We start from the raw sequence: 25,940 nt of genomic DNA, 5'->3' as shown, positions 1-25,940 counted from the left end.
GAGCCTTATTATTTTTAATCTTTTTAGGATTGTCACTGATTCTTCCTCACAAAACAAATCTTCCTTCACATTCAAGCTATCACAAACTTTTTCATTGTCCTCTATATCTTTTCCTGCAACTGTTTCTCGGTTTAGCCCACCCTCAAAATGTTCCATCCATCTCTCTTTAAGTCTTTTTTTATCACTAATTGTGGCCCCGTTCCTATTTTTAACTGGGACAAGTCCAGATTGACCATTCCTTCTTAATTTATTAACATGCCAGTACAATATTTTACTATTATGCCATCTAGCTGTATCTTCCAGATCCTCGGCAATTTTATCAATGGCCTCCACTTCACACTTCCTTAGTTCATATTTTAATGCTTTTTCTACTTTCTTTACATTCCTTTTGTTTTCATAAGATCCATTACTCAGATAATTTTTTTTACAAACCCCTTCTCTCTACTAAACATAAAGCTTTTTCACTAATATTCCTAACTTTCTTCCCTAAGACACCATCAGCATCTTCAGAAACTGTTTTTCTAAAATTATTCCAACCATTTTCCACATTGTGAAATTTTAAACTCTCAAATTTAGTATTAAACTGTTCCTGGAAAGTTTCTATCAAATCCTCATCCTGGAGTCTACCAGCATCTCAACTCCCCGGGAGGTAGTTACCCTTCCGAAATTTCAGCTTTAAATTAACCCTAGACACTAGATGATATTAAATGTCCATAAGTTAAATGAACGGTCCGAAACACTGAAAACAACTTCTTAGATCGTAAATTCTATAATTTTTGAGGTGGGTGGTGATTAGACAAACTTCCTTATTGGTATCAGCCGTTCTATCTCTCTGCAAGAACATAATCGCCCAAATGCAAAATTGAGCAGCCAAAGAAAGAGTATAGCACATAAAAAAAAGAAAAAAAAGAAGGAATCTTAGAATATTCTACCTATAGACTACTCCAAAATTGGCAGAATGTAAGGTATAGATTATTCTATAGTGTTTGGTTTTACATTTTTATTTACTTTAATTTTTTTTTTACGTCCCTTTATATGTTGAGTTACCATAGCAGGGTAAGATATAGGCGATAAGAAATAATTTAAATATTTAAAATTCATATACTTCCATCAGCCCACTTGCCCTAATAAAAGAAATGTGAGTCAATAAAATAGAGACGACCCTGCCAACAACCATAGTACATGATACCAGTTCACCCCTTGCGACCGAAAACGGGTCTACTATGCGTACATCAGACAGTTGTCCCGTCTGAAGCATCTTCAAGGAGCTTTTTTTTCTAATTCAATTTAAATCAGAACTCGAAGTCAGAACTAGTCAAATTTTAAATTGACAGAGTTCCTTATTCCAGATAAGCAAGTAATAGTTTAAGTAAAGAAAGTTTTCAAAAAGTAATTATGCCCTGTTCATAAAAAAGCGTTGGGTATCGTCCACGAGCCATATTTCAAATTTTTTTCCGTCTGAAGTGCATTCGACTACGTGACGTTTGAGGAAGAAACTTGCAACGGTGCTGCACTACTTCCTCCGCAAATGGGAAACTTCATATATAGTGTTTTGATACTTTTAAAACCACTGACTATATCAGAACTCTCAATCGATGGCAACTTGGTCCTCCATAGAGGATAACCTGTTTGGCCTCAGAAAACGACAGAATACACCATCTTCACATGGCCCAATCTTTTTGGTAACTTAGAAGGGCTCTATAACTTTTAATTTCCGTTATAATCAGCCATCTCCGGTGTTCTAGAGCCATCGGTTTGATACGATAGTCCCTGGGGGAGAAAGAACTAAAATTACGTATTTTTGTAGACAGTAGCTTGAAATTTCCACAGTAGGGTTCTCTAATATGTTGAATCTAGTGATATGATTTCCTTTAAGATATCTCTCTTTTCTGAAGATTTTTACCGATTTCCAAAAATTCGAAATATTTTCTCAGGCTCGTAGCGTTTGATGTGTAACATTAAACTTAATGAATTTTATATATTTGAAATCAGTTTTAAAAGTCAATTCTTTTGATGTGTTTATTGTTGTCAAAATTATTTCCTTTTAAATTTCGGTTACTATTGGCCCGAGTGGCTCCTTACTCACAACTACATACCACAACTGTTTGATTCAACACTATATATATATACATACATTTTGGAATATAGGTAGAATATTTTTACACAAAATTTAAACATTCTTACACACAAGGACTTTATGATTCCATTTGAAAGATCACCCTGGCCATATTTTATAATCTGGTTCCATAGAATTTTTCGTTGTGAACAAAAAAGAAAACATACATCTGTGACCATACTTCACAGAAAAATAAGTTTTTTTTTCGGACTTTTAAGCAGAGTGGCTTGAAAAATTCTAGATTACTTTAGCACGAACCGCTCTTTACTGATAGCTAGTTACCAAGAACTGTTTGGTATATTAGCATCATATTTCTGTCATACTAACATATATAAAAATAAGTTGTTTGTTTGTGTGTGTCTGTTGACTGACGTCATGTTTGTGTGTCGACTGATGTCATGTTTGTCGACTGACGTCATTATAAGGATTGAGCTGTATGTCGTCATGAAGTTGTTTGTCGACTGACGTTATGTTTGTCAACTGATGAAATTACAGACCGGGAAACCGGGACACAAATGACGACCGGGACACCGGGACACAGGGAATATAAATGACGACCGGGACACTCAAAAAGAAATTACAGACTGAGACACCGGGACACAAATGACGACCGGGAAACAGGAAATGTAAATGTCGACCGGGACACAGGGACACAACTACAACGGGGATGCCGGGGGGGCACAAGGGGATATATAAATGACGACGGGGACACAGGGAATGTTCGATTAGCAATCACCATCAACAAAGCTCAAGGGCAATCATTAGAATAATGAGGTATAGATCTGAATACGGATTGTTTTTCCCATGGACAATTATATGTTGCATGTTCAAGAGTCAGTAAACCTGACAATCTATTTATATGCACAGACAATGGGACAGCGAAGAATGTTGTATATTCGCAAGTTTTACGTAGTTAAAAACATATATATATATATATATATATATATATATATATATATATATATATATATATATATATATATATCTATCTATATTCACAGGTGGGACACAGGGACACAACTACAATGGCGCGTAACTAATATTGCGCGTAACGACGTACGCGCGCGGGGGGGGCTTGGGGGGTTTGCGAAGCACCCCCACCAATTAGGTGTTGGGGTGGCGCGAAGCGCCACCCCAACAGCTAGTACTAACATAAAAACAATTGAGTTTAGTACCCTTGCGGCTAGTGGGATCCACATATAGAAAATAATGAGAGCTGGTAGCTCTATTCTGCAAAAAATAGTTATAGTCTGATTCTACTGCCTTAGTCGCAACCTTGTTTCCAAATGAAATGGTAGAATACACAAGAGTTTTAACTTGAACTAGAATTCGCAAGTTTCTGTATTTGGTTATTTAACTCTGAACTTTATTTCGTCTTTGAGAGAATGGACCAGGTAATATTCTTGTAGGTCTTTTGATTCCTAGCATAAAAGACAACTTAAACAGATTGTTACTGACGATATCAGTAATCAGGCTTTGAATAGAAGTTAATTATGAAGGAAATATCCCCTTGAAAATGTTAATAAAGGAACTAATTCCCCTTTTCAGAAGAACTAATCCTGGTGTATTTATTGAAAAGAAGTTATCAGTAAATCCTATGAAAGAGTGCTAATTTTTAGGAAAACTAAAGCCCGTCTTAGTTCGTGTATATTAACACCGAAAGCCAATCTTAATTGCAGCAATAACTGTAATCCTTAAAACTCGACGCCACACCGTTTTTTCCAGCGATAAATAGCTGCACGTAAGGGTAAAATTTCGTCACGCGGCCGATTTTTCTCCTGAGGCGTGCTGCTTTTCAGCGCTAATTTTTCCGCCTATTATAGAGTTTCAAACCTGTTCAAAACACGAGTGACGTATCGTTCAAATCCTAATAAACTGACGAGTCCATTAAAGCACTTTAGAGCCCTGAGGGTGTGTACTACATAATGTCGAAGTTAGATCCGAGGAGAACGAAATTCAAGCAACAAAATCCAGGAATCTGTAGGATCAAGAGTCTTTTTTTCAGATTTTTTAATCTGAAGGGGGGAACCTTCCGTGTCCTTGTTTTCATGGTGCTTGTCGTTGTACTTAATGAAAGCCATTTTCATTAGACCATGTTTGACGCGCAATGGGTCTTGTTCATCTTTCGTTTTCGGAATGTAATTTTGAAGGGAAACTTAAAGGCTTAAAAACTTTCTGAAAATTAAAGGACTCACAATAGGTGAAAAGTCTCTTCAGGACGTCTGCTTTGTTTTCCAATGACCTCTTTTAAATCTTTTAAGCCTGCTCTTACATATATACTTTTTTTTAAATTTGAAATCCGCGCCAACAGTAAAGAGACATCGAATATTGATGCACCTCCTACTCGGTCTAGGCCTAGACCACTGAATCTCCTATTGACCCATGCCAAAATGAAGCAGAAAAGGGCGATGGAAACATGTCTTAATGTAACATGGACATGGAACCCGACTAGTACGCTGCCAAAAACTTTTCTTTTTATTGAAATACAGATGTATAATATGAACATATTTCGTTTGTGTAAACAGAAAAAAAAAAAAAAAATCTTTCGGCTTGACCATTTTTCTACCTGGACTAGATCCTGCAGCAGCTTGTAGTCGCCATGGACAAACTATATCTGGTTGATTCTCACTGGAGCAATTGTGAATCTTTTATCAGTGACAACGAGATCCGTAACTTAGAAGACACGCTCGGCTGTTATACTCGTGGCCGGTCACCCAAGAACCATTTCTGCAAGGGGTACCACCATTTGGATACACTCGCTTTTATCTATTTGGAAAACAATGCATGGCTTTTCATTTGAGGACGGCTTTGACCTATAAGCTCTTGATGCTTCATTTGCTAAAACTAAGTGCAAGTCAACTTATATTCTACCAGTTTCTTCTGTGTCAGTAAGAACCACAATTTCTTAGAAGAGAAGTAGAGTTCCAGCAAAAATCTCTTTCGAGACTGTAGTGGCGATGTTACAATTCTTAAATTCATGCGGAATTTGGGAATTTCTCAGGCTGACCAAGAAGCCAGTAAAACTTTATTCCAAAGTTACTGTGGCAAACGTTAGATTTTAATCAATAAGAAAGTGGGAGCTCCTTCAACCACCATCAAGTTTACCCTAAAAGTGGGGAAGAGAGGGGCCTCCAAACTCTCCCTTGAATCATATCCGATTTGTTTATTATTCAAACCAATTCAAAGTTTTTTCCTCACAAATACCTTCCCTACCCAGTTTCCACATCCAATCCACCCACCGCACCGAATCACACCCACACTCCATCGACTTTTGTTAATATTAGATCGAGTTAGAGCCAAGCCTATTAGTGTGTATAACAATCATCTTTGTCCGCGCAAGCTTGACCGACTGAATAAGAGGGGGTCTCGCATATTCCCTGGCGGAAAATCGCCCCTTAGAAAATTATCCCAAAAGTTAAAATTGAGCAGCTAAAGGCAGTTTAGGACGAATAAAAGAACAAAAAAAAGTAGACAATTGTGCATAAGCTGTTATGAAGGAGTGGTAGGTCATTGTGTAGGCGACAGGGGGCAGATGTCTCAAAGAGTTTATGCTATTGCCTAACTCTCATTGAGCCTTCAGATCGATACAGAATTAGCTCTAGGGAGGGGGGAGGTAGAGACTGATATTTAATCCATCTTGATTTCCAGGAATATTTTTGTTCTACGCCTTTATTATCAAACAGTTCGTGGTAACGAACTGTAGTAAGGAGCGACCCGGCTCAATAGTAACCAAAACTCTAAAAAATGGAATTTTGATACCAATACATACATCAAAAGAATCGCATTTTAATGCTGATTTTAAATATATAAGTTTCATCAAGTTTAGTCTTACCCATCAAAAGTTACGAGCCTGAGAAAATTTGCGTTATTTTAGAAAATAGGGGGAAACGCCCCCTAGAAGTCATAGAATCTTGACGAAAATCACACCATCAGATTCAGCGTATCAGAGAACCCTACTGTAGAAGTTTCAAGCTCCTATCTACAAAAATGTGGAATTTTGTATTTTTTGCCAGAAGGCAGATCACGGATGCGTGTTTATTTGTTTTTTTTCCCAGGGGTGATCGTATCGACCCAGTTGTCCTAGAATGTTGCAAAAGGGCTCATTCTAACGGAAATGAAAAGTTCTAGTGCCCTTTTTAAGTGACCAAAAAAATTGGAGGGCACCTAGGCCGCCATTTTATTCAGCGTAGTCGAAAAACCTTATAACTATGTCTTTGGGGACGACTTACTCCCGCACAGTCCCCGTGGGAGGGGCAACAAGTTACAAACTTTGACCAGTGCTTACATATAGTAATGGTTATTGGGAAGTGTACAGGCGTTTTCAGGAGGATTTTTTGGTTGGGGGAGGGGTTGAGAAGAGGGGGATATGCTGGGGGAACTTTCCATCGATAGTTTGTCATGGGGGACGAAAATCTCCATGAAGGGAGCGCAGGATTTACTAGCATTATTAAAAAAAAATGAAAAAATAAATATGAAAAAGTTCTTTCAGCTGGAAGTAAGGAGCAGCATTAAAACTTAAAACAAACAGAAATTATTACCCATTTGAGGGGCTCACCTCCTCCTAATACCTCACTCTTTACGCACAAGTATTTTTAGTAGTTTCAACTATTTATTCTACGGCTTTTGTGATTCTGGGGTCATTCTTAATGAATTGGGACAAAATTTAAGCTTTAGTGTAAAGAGCGAGGATCTGACAAGGGGGGAACCCCCTCATATATGTAATAAAAATATGAGAATACAAAAGTTCTTTACGTAAGCTAATTTATAAGTTACGTAAATCTTTTACTAATAAAAATATTCGTAAAAAATTAAAAATTCTAGTTGCCTTTTTAATTAACCAAAAAATCGGAGGGCAACTAGGCTTCCTCCCCCGCTCTTTTTTTCTCAAAATCATTCGATCAAAATTATGAGAAAGCCATTTAGCCAAAAAAAAAATGCAAATTTTGTTTTAATTATTCCTCTGCGGAGAGCCAGATTCAAAACATGCATTAATTCAAAACTTAAAACGACCAGAAATTACTTCGTATATGAAATAGGCTGCTTCCTCATCAATGCCCCGCTCTTTACGCTAAAGTTTTTTACTGTTTTAAAAAGAAGAATTGAGAGAAAGAGTCAAACTTTAGCGTAAAGAGCGGGGCGTTGATGAGGAAGCAGCCTCTTTCATATACGAAGTAATTTCTGGTCGTTTTAAGTTTTAATGTCGCTCCTTACTTTCAGTTAAAAAAACTTTTTTTATTTAATAAATGTAAAGCGTAACATTAAACCTCAAAACGAGCAGAACTTATTCTCTATGAGAGGGGGCTGCCTTCTCCTTCCGTAGTCGTATAAACTTTTAAGGATTCTCTTTCTATTGGAAATTGAGAGTTATAGTTCCTTTTTTAAAAGTTAAAATCGATTGGAGAGCAACCAGCCCCTGTCCTAGAGTCATCTGCCAAGGGGATTAATGTGCGGAATTTACTCATACGTTAAGTCTCTTTGAAAGTGACCCTTCGTCTAACAAATGGGGCTTAAAAAAGCGCAATGGTTTTCGGCTGAAACTTATATAAAACTTTGGGCTAGGGGGACTTCAATGCAAAAGGAAGATAAAAAGAAATGTTGCATCTCCTCAAAATGTTGCCCAAAAAGCGTCGGAACAGTGCTAAAAACCTTTTACCGGCGACTTCAAATGGACGGAGTGGTTTTAGAGACTTGGGAGAGGCATCATTTGGTGTGGGATGTGGATCAATGGATATGGATGAGCCTAGCACCGAACGAGATAAACTTTAACATTGACAAACTTAAAAATAAATACAGGGACTCCACCAAGGTTTGAACCCCGTTACCCTCTGTTACGAATCGTACTTTGGCACTAAACCAAGATGGCTTAGATGTTTTCACTATTAAAAAATTTAATATTAAAAATTCTTAATAACAAGACTTTTCATTGCATCTGGTACCATGTTCAGTCGTGTTCATACTAATACCATACAGTCCCTTTAACAGGACCTTTATAAAGAGGAACATTGTATTCCCTTCCAGATATGACAGCCAAGTGTCATTTTTGGCGCCATATGGCAATTTTATCTTGTGCTATCAGTCCCAATTTATATAGTGACTATATGTTAGGATTAGTTTATGAATGAGCCCTTAATCATTTCTCCATGACCACCCAGTAGCACTCTATCAAGGGTGAAAAAAAAAAGGAAAAACGAACACATGAAGGGTGATATCAAGCTGAGATAGGGTTTTCGTTGCTTCTCGCGGTAGGAGACGTAAAGTAAAGTGTAACTTAAGGGTTTTCGATGATAGCGATTTCTTTTCCTGTTTTCTTTTTAAAGGAAGATCATTTCGTTTTGTTATTTTTTTTCTCAATGCTCAATGAGCGTGGCTGATGCTGTCAGATTAAACAGCGGCTTGCCGCCACGCCGATGGTACTAGCGACACTCCGGCGCGTCAACACAATTATTCACCATACCAGCGGGTTTTTCATTGGCGGCATACCGTCGATACATCGGCTCAGCATTTGGGTATAGTTAGCCTTATGGTCTATTCTGCCTTTGCTTCCGAAATAGTATTTTACTTATCCATTTTAATATGCTTATTGCTATAATATTTTTTTAAATTTTTGGCGTTCCATAGGTAATCATACCTACGGATGATTTTAAAAGCGTTTAATAAAACTTATTAAATTAATTACTTGCTTGTTGTGCTTTAGAACTCAAAAGGCTGCAATTTCTCTCTTTATAGATGAAAAACTCGGTATGTTTATTTAACAGTATAAGCCCCAGAATCTGATTCCAGTGAGGAGATTACGCGAAAGCGTCTCCATGCTAATTCAAACAAAAAGAAGACGAAGAAGCATCAGTATAAGCTAACACCATCTTTAATTAATTTTAAAAGCGTCTTGGGGTCTTTTTTTTTTGCAAAAAATTCATTTTGATCCTCAAACCGTGTCCAATAATTACGATTATTCAATACGTTACTGGAACTAATTACGATTACCACTGTTGAACACCGAGCAAGTTAGTTAAAAAAGAACTTTTTCGGTTCACAGTGCATTAAAAAAAAACTAACACTCATCAAGTCAACAAACCAAGTTTTCTTTTACGGAAACCAAGAGCAGAATTGGGACTAAAACTAGCAAAAACTATTGCTTATCAGCCTATTCAATACATATAAGGAAACATCTAAGCAAACTGACACGTAACAATTCCATAAATTCGTATTCAAAATGGCATGCCCGGAATATCTCAGGACTGGTATATGGTATGAAGTAGAAACTTTCAAAGAAAGTTTATCTTAATTTAAAACTAAGTTAAAAGACACAATGTGCATGTTTGTTGTCAGAAGGATGTATCAGTATAACCTCAGGAACGACTGAGTGTATTGTGCTCAAACTGTACATGCTAGTACCGTCACATCTGTTACTACCACTGCTACTACTATTATTGAATTGAATCAAAAGGGTAAATGTATCCAGGTTGTCAGAGTGGCAACCTGAAATGCAATGTGGTTAGGCAATACCTCAGAAACAGAACAGGGTACTGAACTTAATTATCAGGAAGAGTTGAGGGTTCAAAAGTAAATCAAAAGTATAATGTGTGCCCAGATTATCAAAAGAGTTTATCTGTAACACCCTAAGAACAGCTAGGGGTTTTGTGTTTTGACTTTCTGTATAAGCTTTTCGGGATGGTAATAGTTCCCTAAATTCGAGAGCAAAACTACTTTACTAAATTAAAAACGTGTGTGTAATTTAAGTACAGTAAAAATATAAAACACCTTTTTTTTACAGTTAAAAAAATAGGCATTTTAGAATATTTTATATGACTTGAACTTTCTTATTTGGAATGACTTCTACCAAATAAGCCCAGTCCAATGAATGGATCTCTTTTAGGTTTTCAAATGGATTTCCTATGATAAGGTCACATAAAATTTCAAGTTAAGTTTCGATTTCACTATTTACTTCCATTAGACACACTGAGTTCTTTTGTGTTTTTTTTACCCATAGTTTTTACGTAATGATTTTTTTATTTTCAGTACTGTTTGAAACAGCAAAATAGACAGTTTGAAAGTTTTTGCGTGCTAGGGAAAATTTGTTAACATGTTAATCTTGATTACAGAATTGCCCCAAAAATATTCTTAGCAGTATTTTTTGGTTCTTTTTTAACCGAGATAACCAAATTTGAAGAAATAAACAACTAATTTTCAAAATAATAAAAAAAAGACTCTCAGAATTTTTTTTTTTCAAAAGGAACACAAAGTGGCTCATACGCAATAGCTGTGTAGTGACAATTTTTGCCAAAGTAAATAGCCGTGTCTTATAAAACTAGTTAAATGTTTAATTCTTAATTCAAAGATTACATTTAATAAAAACAATCTCAAATTAAAATTAAAATGATGGTAATATATTCATGCAAGCATAACAATCTATGTGATTCAAGTGATAATTACCTATGATGTGTATTCAAGTGATAATTACCTAACCTTAGTTTTGACAGAGACGCGTTTTTCATAATCGGCTGACAGTATAGTTAGTATCTACCATTTTAATAAATTACTAAGGATGTATGCTTAGGTACAAAAGAGCCAAAAAGGTTATACATACAATTCATAAACCACCGCGATTGTATGGAAATATTCGAAAACTGTTAAGATTTAAGTTTTCCCCCCAATTTTGTCATCAGTCGCGAACACATCATCATACAAACTACTTCCATCATTTTCTCTCCGAGGAGTCAGTTTTAAAGTACTTTTCCTATAAATAGACGGATTCGGAAATAGAGTGCTAGATGCTTCATTCGATGATAACTCCGACGAGATTTTAGTAAGAATCCCTTTCAAAAACTCCTTTGATGCCATCTCTTCTTTGCTAATAGTTCCTTTCGTCTTCATTTTATTTAATATATATTCTTGATACTTAATCGATTTCTTCTTAAGTTGAACGTACTTTTCCCTTTGTTCCTTTCCATACTGTTTGGATTCTTCAAGAGTTTCTTTTACGAACTTAACTTCAGTTCGGTGTCTCTCTATCATAGCCTTGATAGAAGTTTTTAAATCCTGAATTTCATTTTCTCTTTTTGACAATTCAGCTTTTAGTCTATCCACTTCCTCTTTAATGACACCATAACTGCCTGGTAGGTTGATAGCTGGTGAGTTGTCACCAATTTTTCTCACTAAGTCAGGAATTGGTGTTTTACAGTTTTCCAACAAGGCTTCCTGAAAATACTTAGAGTAATTATTTAGATAACAGAGGAGCTAAAATATATTAACAATGATGAAGGAAAGGGGGGAATGCGGCACCCTTTACATGTGGCCTATACATGCGGCCATAGAGTGGGAAATGAGGAATAATAACGCTCTAAGCTATAGTAGAATATTTTGCTTGCGTAACTTGTTTTACTTTTTCAGTAGCGTAGGAAGGGGTGCAGGGGGGGGGGCCTCGAGTACCATCCCTAAAGGGGTGACAAAAATTGCCGTAAAATGACTTAATATTGATAAAGACCCGCCGTGCAAAAAGTGGGGTTGCAAAGTAGCAATGCTACTAGGCAGCTTCAAGTTTGTTGGCAGATTTTGTCTGAGAATACCATTTTTATGTATAAAAATAATTTTTGCTGAAAGAAAAGCTGTCAAAACACAAGTTGTGCTCCGCCGTGTAAAAAATGGGGTAGCATAGTAGGAATGCTACTTGGCAGTTTGCATGGCTTAGTAAAATTTGTTGGCAGATTTTGACTGAAAATACCAGTGCTTCCACTATCGACGAATTTTTGGGGATTTTCCCAAAAATAAATCTTCTCGAAAAAAGATCAGTTCCCCAAAAATCCCATTTCGTTCAGGGTTGCTACCTCTAGTTGTTTATCACTAGTGACAATCTACCCCTTGTAACTATCACTTTCACTTAGCTTGACACAATTTTTCTCCAGTTTCCAAAGTTTATGTCTCAATTATCTACTACACATCAAAAACCACAACATAAATCATGGAGTAACTGACCTTTCTTCCTATGCTAGTAAAAGCATAATGTTTATAAAACTATGTAATTTCATAAAATATTTTCTTGTGACTCGTGGTAAAGAATTTCATTTGAACACGTTTACGCTCAGTGTAATTGTGAGCATGGATGCAAAGAGAGTTATTTTAGACCACTGGACTGTGAGTTTAAATTTTGTTTTCTTTTACTATTCTTTTTAATTTTCAAAAGTTTTAAAATATAAGTGAGTTAGATTGCAATAATTATTCAAAAATGAAGAAGGGAGAGCATGGTACCTGTGCAGAGAGGGGGACGGGATTTCATGATAAATTTGGAGATATTTTCGTTATCGAGCGGTAAATTAGATGAATATAACACTCGAGAACTTTTTTTATGCTCTTTCAAAATATAACCGCCGTTTTACTCAGAAATTAAAGAGACCCTTTAAGATGAGGCCTTTTTCTCTTATTTTCTACAATTTTGTTTGAGCCTTATTTTCCTTTACTCTAGGTTTTGGGCATAATATATTAATCCTAAGAACTCTAATAATTGAATGCGTGATAGATTAAAGGGTACTTATGCATTATATGCTTACTTATGCTTAATAAGGCTTACTTATGCTTTAATTTATGAAAGTTATTTACATAAAATGTTTACATACCAATGTAATATAGTAAAGAATTTACTATTCCGTTCACTCCTTAATTTAAACACTTAAAATATTTTTTTTGTAATTTTATGTTTCCACCATAAACAAATATGACTCAACAATATTTAAATGTTTGTTGGGAGAGGGACAAGCTGAAATTCCACCCCTGGTGTCACAAGACCTTTCTACACGACCGACTTTGCTGTATCGCTTATGCTCATCCTCAAGCAAGGTCGTATCCGGGGGGAAGGGAGGGGTTTGACCCCCCCCCTCCAAAATGTTTTTCCAACTTGTAAAAAACGTAACAAAATGAATATAAAAAATTATTCGTTTTTAAAGTTTGACAGGCTTCTAGATATGGATTGTCTTCTCACCGCAGACAGTTTCAGCCTTTTCTTAATGTCATGACGTCACCAGAGGTTGTGACTTGTTCGGGTCGTTTTTGTGGCCAGAGATGTCATTTTGCCAGTTTTAAGAAGAAGAAAAAACTATACAGCCGGTTTTGAGGCCGGGCCCCGGCGTGGCTACGATACAGGCTTGTCTTTGCCAGCTAAGAAAAAAAAACATATGTAGCCGACTTTAAAGCCGGGCCCCGGCACTTGGTATGTTGCTACTCTTTCCACGGAAAAATGGAGGGCTCCCCAGGGAACACAGAGAACATTGAAGGGTCCCAATGACTTGTAATAAACAGTTGCATTGCCGTTAGAATTCCTTTATCCAACGTATTTTGACGAAACACTATAAACATTTTTGCAGCTTACATATATCTTGTCAATCATTTCATTATTGTGTAATTTTGCCTGCATCATAGACAGTTGAAACGATAAAACCTCTTGTAAGGCAAATGACGTATATATGCTTTTCGAATGTATTCATATATATGACGTCATTAACGTAAAAAAATCCCAAAATTAAGGCTCTTAACAAATTTTCTCAAACTTCTAGACAATCTATATCGTTTTTAAGGCGAGAATATATCAGGATATCAATTTTCCCCAAAAACATGGAGCCGTTTTCGAGAAATAGTATAAATAAATTTGTGAGCGTGTCTGTGGGAACAAAGAGAACAAAATGAAAAAATTGTCAAATATTAATAAATCAATTAAAATCTAACTTGTAAACATAATCCAAATATTTAATTTACAATCAGTATGTGCAAACCGAATAAGAAACATCACCCATCAAGAGAAACGAGGCGTCAAGAACAAATAGCTAAAAACGCTATCATAAAATTTCAAATATTGCAAATCTAGCATGCTAGGAAGAACCTTTGGAACTAGATTATTTATACTTTAAACGAACAAAGCCATGGAACGTTTTTATTCTTTTATAATCTTATGCATCTGACTTAATATAGCTTATTTTCTGTTCGCCGTTTGAACGGATTGAAAAAGTGTAACTCTTCCACGATGTCAAGGAAATCTATTTAAACGTATTTGCGGGTTGCGTATTTGATGTATTATAACCTCTCATTAGCCATTAGTAAAGTTTTTGCAATCTTTTTTACACTTTGTATACATTGAAATAATAGAACGCGTGTCTGTCATATAAAATTTTAAGGACAATGCAAACATCAAACATCAAACAAATTTATTATTTTCTTTGTAATTGGATTATTTAAATTTACCTCGCTTGTAATTAAACTCTTTTTTTTATCAACCTTTTTCATATCTAAAGAAGCTTACTCTAACTTAATCAAGCGCACCTCAAAAACCTCAAGCAAAAACTGTTTTATTTTGTATTCAACTCACTAGAATTCATAACAAGACAAGACTATCTTTCAAGAATATTCAAGATGGATGCCTGTGGGGCGAAGCCAGAAACTGAACCTTCAAGCAAAACGAGGTTTATTCCACTCGACATCACCTAAAGGGCATTAATTACTATTTTTCCATTCGAAAAATGTTTAATTTACATGCAATGAAGACGAGACCCATAAGACGTAACCGGCCATCCAGAGGATTGAAATGTAGCACACAACTTGAGTTATCAATGAGCTATTTTTATGTTGCACACTGTACACATTATTTTAGTATTTGTATTAAGACTTATTTATGAATTACTCAAATTATCATAGTGAACTATCAAAAAGTTTGTGGAGTTGCAAAATACGCTGTTTCAATTCAAAAGTTTGATCAAATTTTGTCAATTTTTTTTTCCAGATTAGTTTAGTTTTTTTCTCGAAATTTATGTAAAATTTATCTTACTATGGTTGTAGTAAGATTGGACGTTACTAGTGAAGATACAAAGAATTTCAAGTCCACGGCGACACTATTTTTTGTTGTAGCAAAATTACAAAACAAAATTCGTAATTTAGTTTCTTTTATTATTATTACTATTTATTAAACTAAAGACCAACTAGAGCCACTTGCAAAAAGAAAAAAAAAATGGAACAAAAACAGATAAATCAATAGCACACAAAAAACAATCAGCAAAAAAACAATATATAATGTGATACACAATTTATAGTGTGTATAAAAAACACAGGTAACTATAGGGCGATATTCGTAGCTTAGCTAAAGGAGCCAGCAACGGACACCCATTTCGACACTGAAGAAATTTGTAGACAAAGTACAAGGAGAGTGTGACTTTGATGAGAGATTAAATAAAAAAAAAAAAGTTTTTTTTAAACTGAAAGTAAGGAGCGACATTAAAACTTAAAACGAACAGAAATTACTCCGTATATGAAAGGGGCTTTTCCTCCTCAACGCCCCGCTCTTTACGCTAAAGTTTGACTCTTTCTCTTAACTCTACTTTTTAAAGCAGTAAAAAACTTTAGCGTAAAGAGCGGGGGTTAAAGAGGAAAAGCCCCTTTCATATACGGAGTAATTTCTGTTCGTTTTAAGTTTTAATGTCGCTCCTTACTTTCAGTTAAAAAACTTGTTTTTTTTATTTAATTTCTGAACGTTTTTGACTTAATGCAAGTTTTGATTTTGGCTCTCTGCACATAAACAATGAAAACAAAATTTGCATATTAATTTTTTTTTTTGGCTAAATGGCTTTCTCATAGTTTTAATCGGAAGATTTTGAGAAAAAGGAGCGGGGGAGGAGGTCTAGTTGCCCTCCAATTTTTTGATTACTTAAAAATGCAACTAGAAATTTTAATTTTTTACGAACGTTTTCATTAGTAAAAAATACACGTAATTTACGAATTAACTTACATAACCAACTTCTATTATGATATGATTTTATTACGTATATGAAGGGGTTCACCCCCTCGTCAATACCTTGCTCTTTACACTAAAACTTGAATTTTGTCCCAATTCCTTAAAAATGACCCCTGAATCACAAAGGCCGTAAAATAAGTAGTTGAAATTACTAAAAATACTTTAGCGTAAAGAGCGAGGTATTACGAGGAGGTGAACCCCTCATATGCGTAAAAATTTCTGTTCGTTTTAAGTTTTAATGCTGCTCCTTACTTTCATTTGAAAAAAATTTCATATCTATTTTTTCATTGTTTTTTTTTTAAATGCTAGAAAGTCCTGTGCCTCCTTCAGTGAAATTCTCTTCCCCCATGACAAATTACTCCATAGAAAGATCCTGCCATGTAACCTCTCCTCAAATTCCCCCCCCCCTAAAACGTCTGTACACTTCCCAATAGCCATTAGTATATGTAAACAATGGTCAAAGTTTGTAGCTTTTAGCCCCTACCACGGGAACTGTGGGGGAGTAAGTTGTCCCCAAAGACATAGTTATTAGATTTTTTCCACTGTGGTGAACAAAATGGCAGTCTCAGAATTTCGATCCGGTGACTTTGGGGAAAAAATGAGCGTGGGAGGGGGCCTAGGTACCCTCCAATTTTTTGGTCACTTAAAAAGGGCACTATAACTTTTTATTTCCGCTAAACAGAGCCCTCTCGCGACATTCTAGGGCCACTGAGTCGATACGATCACTCATGGGAAAAAAACAAACAAATAAACACGCATCCGTGATCACACATACGGTTCTCTGATACGCTGAATCTGACGGTGTGATTTTCGTTAAGATCGTATTACTTTTAGGGGGTGTTTCCCCCTATTTTCTAAAATAAGGCAAATTTTCTCAGGCTCGTAACTTTTAATGGGTAAAACTAAACTTGATGAAACTTATATATTTAAAATCAGCATTAAAATGCGATTCTTTTGATGTAAATATTTGTATAAAAATTCTGTTTTTTATAGTTTCGGTTACTATTGAGTCGGGTCGTTACCACGAATTGTTTGATTGTATATTTAGGTGAATATTTTGCAAGTGTTGAAAATTTAGGACGATTTCTCAGGTTGGTAATGGAGCGGAGAAGTAGATCTTTGTGATTTGAGGGTCTCTTTGTTAGTGTTATGTAATGTTTATGCAACGACAATTATTTAAAAGTGAATTTTCCCTTTCGTTTTGTATTACCATGGCCCTAGGGCTTTTAGCGCACAAAAAATACTTACTTGCTCTAATTCATTTTACATCTATTTTCAGGTTGTAATTGTATTGCGAAGAAAATGTGGTCATTAGTAAATTGCAGTGCTAATACAAACTAGAACGAACAAATAAGAGCAATCAATAACGAAATAAAATTCGAACAGTCGATAAAAATTCCTACCAATGAAACCCCACCTAGCCAAGGTAACATCTTTGAAACAAGACGGGTTAGTTGATCTTTTTCGTTTTAGCTAGACCTCATCTAAATTTCTATGCTTGGCAATCGATCCAGTGACCCAAGAACAACCCCCGCTGATGCAAGGTTGAACCACATGCTTGCTTCCAGTCCCCCTAAAAAAAGGCCCAGCAAGTGAAACATCGATTCCATGTCCTATGGGCCATCAATGGCTTTGGAGGTTTTCATCCTTTTTTATCCATCAAATTCGATGTGTTTTATGGGTTTGACCCATCCAAGATGCAGAAAAATATATTCTGTAAAAATAAATTTTATATTAATATGCCAAGTTATTAACTATGTGGTCGAATCTCACTCAGAAATGGCTTTGTCCTCCACAAATAGCATCCAAAGGGATATTCTTCAAAATGGTCCACAAGGGGGTAGAAAAAAGGCCAGAAGCCCTAGGATAGGCTGGGGCGGAACCATTCAAGGCAATTCGATATTTCCAAGAATTTTTCGGACGGTGGCCAAAGCAGCAGCTTTACATAACTTGAGATGGTGGAGTAGCGTTTGCCTTTGGCAGGTCATTGCGGTGGTTATTGTAAAGGGGTAGTAGCACCTAAGACAGACATATTCAAAACAGCTTTTTCTGATTTTTTTTACGCAAAACTGTATTATTAGGGAATGACGAAATAATGTTAATATCATGCTAATATACTAATACAATACCAAATAAGTTACGCTAATACCTCTCAATTTGGTACAACTTCACTGCAAGATTATACTAATATGCATAATGATTAGGGAATATAAATGAACAAATTAAAGGAGGCAAGTCCAGACTATAAGTTAATCACGCTTTGTATTCGGTGTCAACTCTTATTTTAGAGAAAATCCATTCGACCGTACAAATTTAAGAGTAAACTGATTATAGTTGCACTAAACGTTTTTTTTAAAATGTTAACAAATGAACTTGATTGATTGGGTAATTAAACTCCACTTAATGTTCATTAAAACAAAAAACATAATTTTACTCAAGTTTTGGACTACGGGTGCATTTAGAAAGAAATAACAAAAAACTGAAAAGGAAATTAATTAAAAATAAGAAATTTCACTTTAAAACAATATGTTTGATACCTCCACTACAAGTGAAACTATTACTTCCATGTAACCTAAGGCAGAGATTTTCAAAGGTAGAGCCCCTGAATTTTTGGTAAAATAAGCATTAACACGTAGCTTCCTGACGGGCGAAACAAATCGAGAGTGGATTGGCCAGAAGTTACTCCTCTGTGTTTTAATGCTTTCTAACAAAAATGAAAGAAAAATCCTTATTTCCTCAAAATACCGTTACATTCACACGTGATGCAAAGACAAGGCTTTCGAGATGTCGTTAGTCTGTATGTGTTTGGAGATGTCAGACATTTGATATTATCCTTGATATTTACGTTTCGTTCCGTTTTGTTTACGTTCTCCAGATTTTTTCAGGTACCCATTAAGAGCTGGGTTGACCCTGACTGAGCTTACAGAGCCAAGCCACTGATCCTTTTCTGAACAAAATAACCATCAACAAAAGGACTCGAACCGTTGTCTTCTCGGACAGAGGGTTTCAAGTCTAGCGAGCTAACCAATCGGCTCGGAAAGGGTTTGGTCGATACCTTCAAGGTGAATGTTTTATTTTCTTTTTTTTTTTTCACTAATTTTTCAAAATGAGGAAACGTAGGACAACGAAGAAAAACGCGATAAATCACAACCAGGGAGAAAAACAAAAAATGCATATATTTCGGCGGAGACTTTTGTTCACACAACCTCAGTTCAGATTGAAGAATACAAATTTGTAGTTAAAAGTCAACAGGACAGTAGAAAAAGACCAACTTTACAACAAAAACTAATATACACGAGGCTCTTTCTCAAGCAAGGGTGAAAAGGCAACTTCATCATATAATGCTTTTCACCTCGTTATTTGTCATTCCTAGTAGAAATAGTTTTCTACTTTCTCTTTTTTCATATGAAGTTCTATTGTTGTAAGAATTTCTTTTTAAATTCGTTTCTAGTTTCTTTCCTTTATCTTTGTGTTTTTATCTCTTTTCCACTTGTATGGAAGAGAGCTGAATTTGTGTACGGAAACAGGAAGTAATTATTTCATTTTTTTCTTCAAATGGAAGCAAGTAAAACAAAAGTCAGTAAATAGATTCATCTTTTGTTATTTCAAGGTTAATCAATCGACTAGCATTCAGGAAATTTTCCGGAATTTCCACAGGGGAAGCATCCTGACTTTTATTTTTTTAGTTCTATGCAAGTGACGCAAAAGCTAAGTGATATATCTTGTTTGGTTGGATGTGAGTAAGATTGTGGATGGGATTTGCAACGTATATAAATTCATGTCTATCTTTCTAATTCAATTCTAATGCATAAAACTGCTAAGAAATGGACGTGATAAAAAAAGAATATTAATTGAGCGTCAGCTGTTACAGATGAAACTGTGGGTAAGTTGAAGTGGTAATGATGACCAAGCGCAAAGCGAACTGTCTCAATAGTAACCAAAGCCCTAAAAACGATAATTTGAAAACAGCATATTGATCCAATTTTTTTTTTTTTTTATTCTGATTCAATGTATATAAAGTTAGTTCTGTTTGAAGTTACCCATAAAGACCTACAAGCAAGATAAAACTTAAATAAATTTATGAAAATTTTGAAAACAACCACAGACAGGAATGTGATAATAATAAAAAAATACATAATCGAATTTATCGTGTTCGGGACCGCCAAAGGATGGGTTGCGACGGCCTCTCTATAAAATTCAAATTCCATCACTTTTGCGGAAGAAACTCATGGATTCATGTTAATTCACTTGCTGATTTATTTTTCCTCTTCATTAGGGTCACAGTTAATTTCCTATGGCTTTGGACTTCTGCACCACCCTATACCTTTACTAACCCTCAAAGAGGAGTATAGTAAATAATATAACTTTTAATTAAGTAAATAAAATAAAAAAGGATAAACGTTTCCATTTCACATTCAAAAACTTTTATAAACAGAAAAAAGGAATAGCTAGAAACGCAACCAAAGAATACAAGAAAACAAAATAAGAAGATGAAAAACTCTATACAGAGAAAATGAAAGAAAAATGAAACTCTCTTCTGGAAAACTTTTGCAGATGATCATCAAAAGTAATGATTAAAACAGGATAAGGTTAAAAATCCTCCGAAGCCATTACTGGCGCACAGACCGTTGAATCGACGTTGAAGTTGCTGGGGTCTTTTTTACAGAGACCAAGGAGCAAACTTCAAAAGCTTCATCCATTCTGCGTGGAAGACCTTTCTCCTATTCCAAAAAAACGAAAAACCTCCATTCAATCCACATCTTTCAGGCTCGTGAGTGCATCAACCAGTTTACACATGCTTTACGAACTACTGTCCATAAAAGAGCTTGAAGAAAAATGTTACACGGCTCCACATCAATCGTGCTAGGACAAACAAAAAGATAAAGATCCTCCCTAGCCAGTGCTGGCACACAGGGCGTTGAATCGACGTTTCAGTTGCTGGGTCTTTTTACAGGGACAAGTGGCAAGCTTCGAAAGCTTTATCACATTTTGCGTGGAAGAACTTTCTCATGTTCCAAAAAACAAAAATCCCGTTCAATGTACATCATTTAGGCCCGTGACTGTATCAACCAGTTTATACAAGCTTTACGAACTACTGTCCATAAAAGAGCTTGAAGAAAAATGTTACACGGCTCCACATCAATCGTGCTAGGAAAAACAAAAAGATAAAGATCCTCCCAAGCCAGTGTTGGCGCACAGGGCGTTGAATCGACGTTTCAGTTGCTGGGTCTTTTTACAGGGACAAGTGGCAAGCTTCAAAAGTTTTATCACATTTTGCGTGGAAGAACTTTCTCATGTTCCAAAAAACAAAAATCCCATTCAATGTACATCATTCAGGCCCGTGACTGTATCAACCAGTTTATACGAGCTTAACGAGCTACTGTTCATAAGAGATCTTGAAGAAAAATGTTACACGCCTCCAAATCAATCGTGAAAAGAAGGATAAAGATCCTTTCAAGCCACTGCTGACGCACAGGGCGTCGAATCGACGTTTCAGTTGCTGGGTCTTTTTTACACGGACAAATGGCAAGCTTTAAAAAAGCTTCATCACATTCTTTACAAACTACTGTTCATAAAAGACTTTGAGGAAAATATTACGAGCATCCGTATCAATCGAGATAGGACAAAAAAAAAGGATAAAGATCCTCTCAAGTCATTACTGACCCACAGGGCGTCGAACCATCGTTTCAGTTGGTGGGTCTTTTTTACAGAGACAAGTGGCGAGCTTCAAGCTTCATCACATTCTGCGTGGAAGAGCTTTCTCCCATTCCAAAAAAAACGAAAAACCTCCCTTCAATCCACATCTTTCAGGCCCATGACTGTGTCAACTAGTTTATGCAAGCTTTACGAACTACTGTTCATAAAAGAGCTTGAAGAAAAATGTTACACGCCTCCACATCAATCGTTATAGAACAAAAAAGGATAAAGATCCTACCAGGCCATTGCTGACGCACAAGGCTTCGAATCGACGTTTCCGCAGCGGGGTCTTTTTTACAGGGATAAGTGGCAAGTTGCAAAAGCGTCATTACATTCTGCGTGGAAGAGCTTTCTCCCATTCCCTCCCCCCCCCAAAAAAAAACGAAAAACCTCCATTTTATCCACATCTTTCAGGCCCGTGACTGTATCAGCCAGTTTATGCAAGCTTTACGGACTACTGTTCCAAAAGACCTTGAAGAAAAAAAGGATAAAGATCCTCCCAAGCCATTGCTGGCGCACAGGGCACCGAATCGACGTTTGAGTTGCTGGGTCTCTTTTACAGAGAAGAGAAGCAAGCTTCAAAAGCTTTATCACATTCAGCGTGGAAAACTTTTCTCTTATTTCTAAAAAATGAAAAACCTCATTCAATGCATAACACTCAGACCCATGCCTGTATCAATCAGTTTATATAAGCTTTACAAACTACTGTTCATAAAAGAGCTTGAAATTTTTTGTACACGCCTTCACATCAGTTGTGATAGGACAAAAAAGGACAAAGATCCTTCCAAGCCATTGCCGACGCCAAGGGCATAGAACTGAAATTTCAGTTCCTGGGTCTTTTTTACAGGGACCAGTAGCAAGCTTCAAAATCTTAGTCACATTCTGCGTGAAAGACCTTTCTCCTATTCAAAACAAATGAAAAACCTCTACTCAAAGCATATCATTCAGGCCCACGACTGTATCAACCAGTTTATACAAGCTTTATGAACTACTTTTCATAAAAGAGATTGAAGAAAAATGTTACACGTCTCCACATCAATCGTTATAGGACAAAAAAAAGAATAAAGATACTCCTAAGCCACTGCTGAAGCACAGGGCGTCAAATCGATGTTTCAGTTCCTGGGTCTTTTTTACAGGGACAAGCGGTAAGCTACAACAGTTTCATCAAATTATGCGTGGAGGAGCTTTCTGATATTCCAAACAAGAGCTAAGAGCTCATATGACACTTGTGACACGGTTGGAAGAGCCAAGAACTCAAATGGCATGAGCTCTAGCAAAATTCTAAGAATGAACAGATTGATTTAAAAGGAAAATCAGAGGCTTAATGCCGGTCGGAATAAGAGCTCTGAGACCCAAGGTCATTCTAAATATCAAATCTCATAAAGATCCGATCACCCACTCGTAAGTTAAAAATACCTCATTTTTTCTAATTTCCTCTCCTTTCAGCCCCCCAGATGGTTGAATCGGGGAAAACAGCTTTATCAAGTCAATTTGAGCAGGTCCCTGACACGCCTACCAATTTTCATCGTCCTAGCACATCCGGAAGCACCAAACTCGCCAAAGCACTGGAAATCTCCCCAACTCCCCCAAAGAGAGCGAATTTGGTCCGGTTATGTCAGTCGCGTATCTTGGACTTTTGCTTATTCTTCCCACCAAGTTTCATCCTGATCTTTCTACTCTAAGCCTTTTCCAAGATTTTCGGTCCCCCGATTAGGTCGGAGTTTAAAATAAGAGATCTGAGTTACGAGGTCCTTCTAAATATGAAATTTCATTAAGATCCGATCACTCCTTCGTAAGTTAAAAATACCTCATTTTTTTCAATTTTTCAGAATTAACCCTCCCCCAAAGAGAGCGGAAACGTTCTGGTTATGACAATCACGTATCTAGAACCTGTACTTAGTTTTCCCACGAAGTTTCATCCCGATCCCTCCACTCTAAGCGTTTTCCAAGATTTTAGGTTTCCCCCTCCAACTCCCCCCAAGCTCACCGGATCCGGTCGGGATTTAAAATAAAAGCTCTGAGACACGATCTCCTTCTAAATATCAATTTTTCATTAATATCCGATCACCCGTTCGTAAGATAAAAACACCTCATTTTTTCTAATTTTTCCAAATTAACCGCTCCCCCCAGATGGTCAAATCGGGGAAACGACTATTTCTAATTTAATCTGGTATGGTCCCTAATACGTCTGGCAAATGTCATTGTCCTAGCTCATCTGGAAGTGCCAAAACTAGTAAAACCAGGACCGACAGACAGACAGACTGAGAGACCGACAGAATTTGCGATCGCTATATGTCACTCGGTTAGTACCAAGTGCCATAACAAACGAAAAACCTCCATTCAATCCACATCTTTCAAGCCCGTGACTGTATTGACCTGTTTATGCAAGCTTAACGAACTACTGTTCTTGAAAGAGCGAGAAGAGAATCGTTACACGCCTCCAAATCAATCGTGATGGGACAAAAAAAGGATAAAGATCCTCCCATGCCATTGCTGGCACACATGGCATCGAATCGACGCTTCTGTTACTGGGACTTCTTTACAGGGACAAGTAGCAAGCTTGTTGCCTAACCTTGCTGCGGCGGGAATCGAACCCTGAACCCCGCATTACCAAGCAGAGCATCAATCCACTGTGCTACAACAAGGAACTGCTCTGCTCTTTTTAATGTTCTTGCTGCTCTTTTTAGGAACTGCTCCGCTCTTTTTAAGGTGATGACAGCTCTTTTTAAGTACGGCAGCTCCGTACACAAATAGAGTTAAGGACCAATTCAATCAAGCTGAATCAATAACAATGCACACCACAAGTCTAACAGAAGGAATAATATTTCACGATGCAATATATGAACAAAATGAAGCAATCTGTTTATGTAAAATCTTGAGCATAGCATAGACCAAGAATGTTAAGATGGAATAAAAAAAAAGAAAGATAAATGAATCTTTCTGTTTTTAACATGGTGGCAGTGCGTTGGATTCTTTAATTAGAATTGATATTTTAAAGCTTATGTGATCACAGCCTTTATATGGTAAATTCAAACTATTTGTGCACTGACTTTTCAAAAGCAAATCTTTCTTCAATATATGTTACACGAGATTATAATTTGTTTTCAAAAATAACCTTAATACGAAACGGTGCCAAATTGAGAAAAGTTCTGACTTATAACAAAACTAGATGAGTTTTAACAAATAACTCAATTTGAAAACGAGCAGTTCCGACACGGTAAAAAAGAAAGTGTAACCTAGCTCGGCGCAAAGACAAGGTAAGCCAGACTCGGTATAAAAACGAACTGAGCACAAACTATACTTTGTCCTACTCCACTGTCATATTTTAGGCAGAAAGATAAGCAGATAGTACCTAATCCAAAGTATAAATGGGCAATTTTTTAGAATCATAATGAATGGAGGTACAAGGTGGGACGAAAGCTCGCCAAATCCCCCATCCTACTCTCATTACAAGAATTTTAGAAGGAATGTTGTACCTGTGTTGAAGAAGAATCACACAAAATGCGTCAATCTTTATTATTGGAGGCAAAAAGTAGGCCAAGTTTCCTCCAGGAACACAACCCTTGCTTTTTAGCAGATAGGTAGGCGTGTAACGCAATATTCAAATCATAATCAAACAAGAATTTTTGATTAACACGATTGGAAATCTAGAGTGGACCGGTGGCCAGTCCATGATCCCTCCCACATCACCAATTTTTAAGCATTTCGGTACACACATTGGACCTTGTTTGAAACATATTCATGCAAGGATTTCCAACCTTTATGATTGGGGGTATAAGAGGAGCTCATAGTCAATCAAATACCACCAGCTTCCAACAACTTTCCAGAAGAAAGGTACGCAGGTTTGTTTACCTCCAATCGGCTTGAATCTTATGAGCCAAGTACCTTGGGCCGATGAGAGTGAGGATTTTCATAAACGAATCAAGTTCTCTGACTTAACACGAAAGCAATATTCAAATGAAACATCTAGGGCAAAATTCTTTGGGCCAAGGAGACAAAGTATGTGGGATTTATAGGCATAGCCCACTTTCAAGCTCTACTCGCCTTTCTCGAATCCATGTAAAAAACATACAAGCATTGACAATTTCAGGATCAGGCACTAGCAGGCTTTAGAGTTCTAAAGATCCGATATTCCCTGAAATAAGAAACTAACTCCTGCTGACGCCTTGACTGTACAGGTTAGCAGGTCATATGTTTTTGGGAACACACCTTGGCCGTAGGTCCCTGTCTACCAAATGTAAGTTGAATTTGAGTACTTTCGTTTTTCCAATCACTCCTATGGCACTTTTTGATTTTAAAAGGGAAAAAAGATAAACGAATCAAAAATTTTTTATTTTCAAATGTGAAGTGAGGCTCTAGCTTCTG

At 36.5% G+C, this 25,940-nt stretch overlaps 1 protein-coding gene across 3 annotated transcripts in view; it reads right to left on the bottom strand.

Moving 5' to 3' along the window:
- Positions 1 to 10,626: 10,626 nt before the first annotated feature.
- Positions 10,627 to 25,940, bottom strand: part of LOC136040978 (uncharacterized) — a 130,825-nt gene continuing 115,511 nt past the window's right edge. For all 3 annotated transcript variants that reach the window (XM_065725452.1, XM_065725454.1, XM_065725453.1), the window contains one exon: positions 10,627 to 11,311. In XM_065725452.1, the coding sequence (XP_065581524.1) occupies positions 10,751 to 11,311 (561 nt within the window). In that variant the 3' untranslated portion in view covers positions 10,627 to 10,750. The remainder of the gene's footprint in view (positions 11,312 to 25,940) is intronic.

This window comes from Artemia franciscana, chromosome 21, assembly GCF_032884065.1.
Source record: "Artemia franciscana chromosome 21, ASM3288406v1, whole genome shotgun sequence".
Lineage (NCBI taxonomy): Eukaryota > Metazoa > Arthropoda > Branchiopoda > Anostraca > Artemiidae > Artemia > Artemia franciscana.
This window is presented reverse-complemented; position numbering and strand designations above follow the sequence as displayed.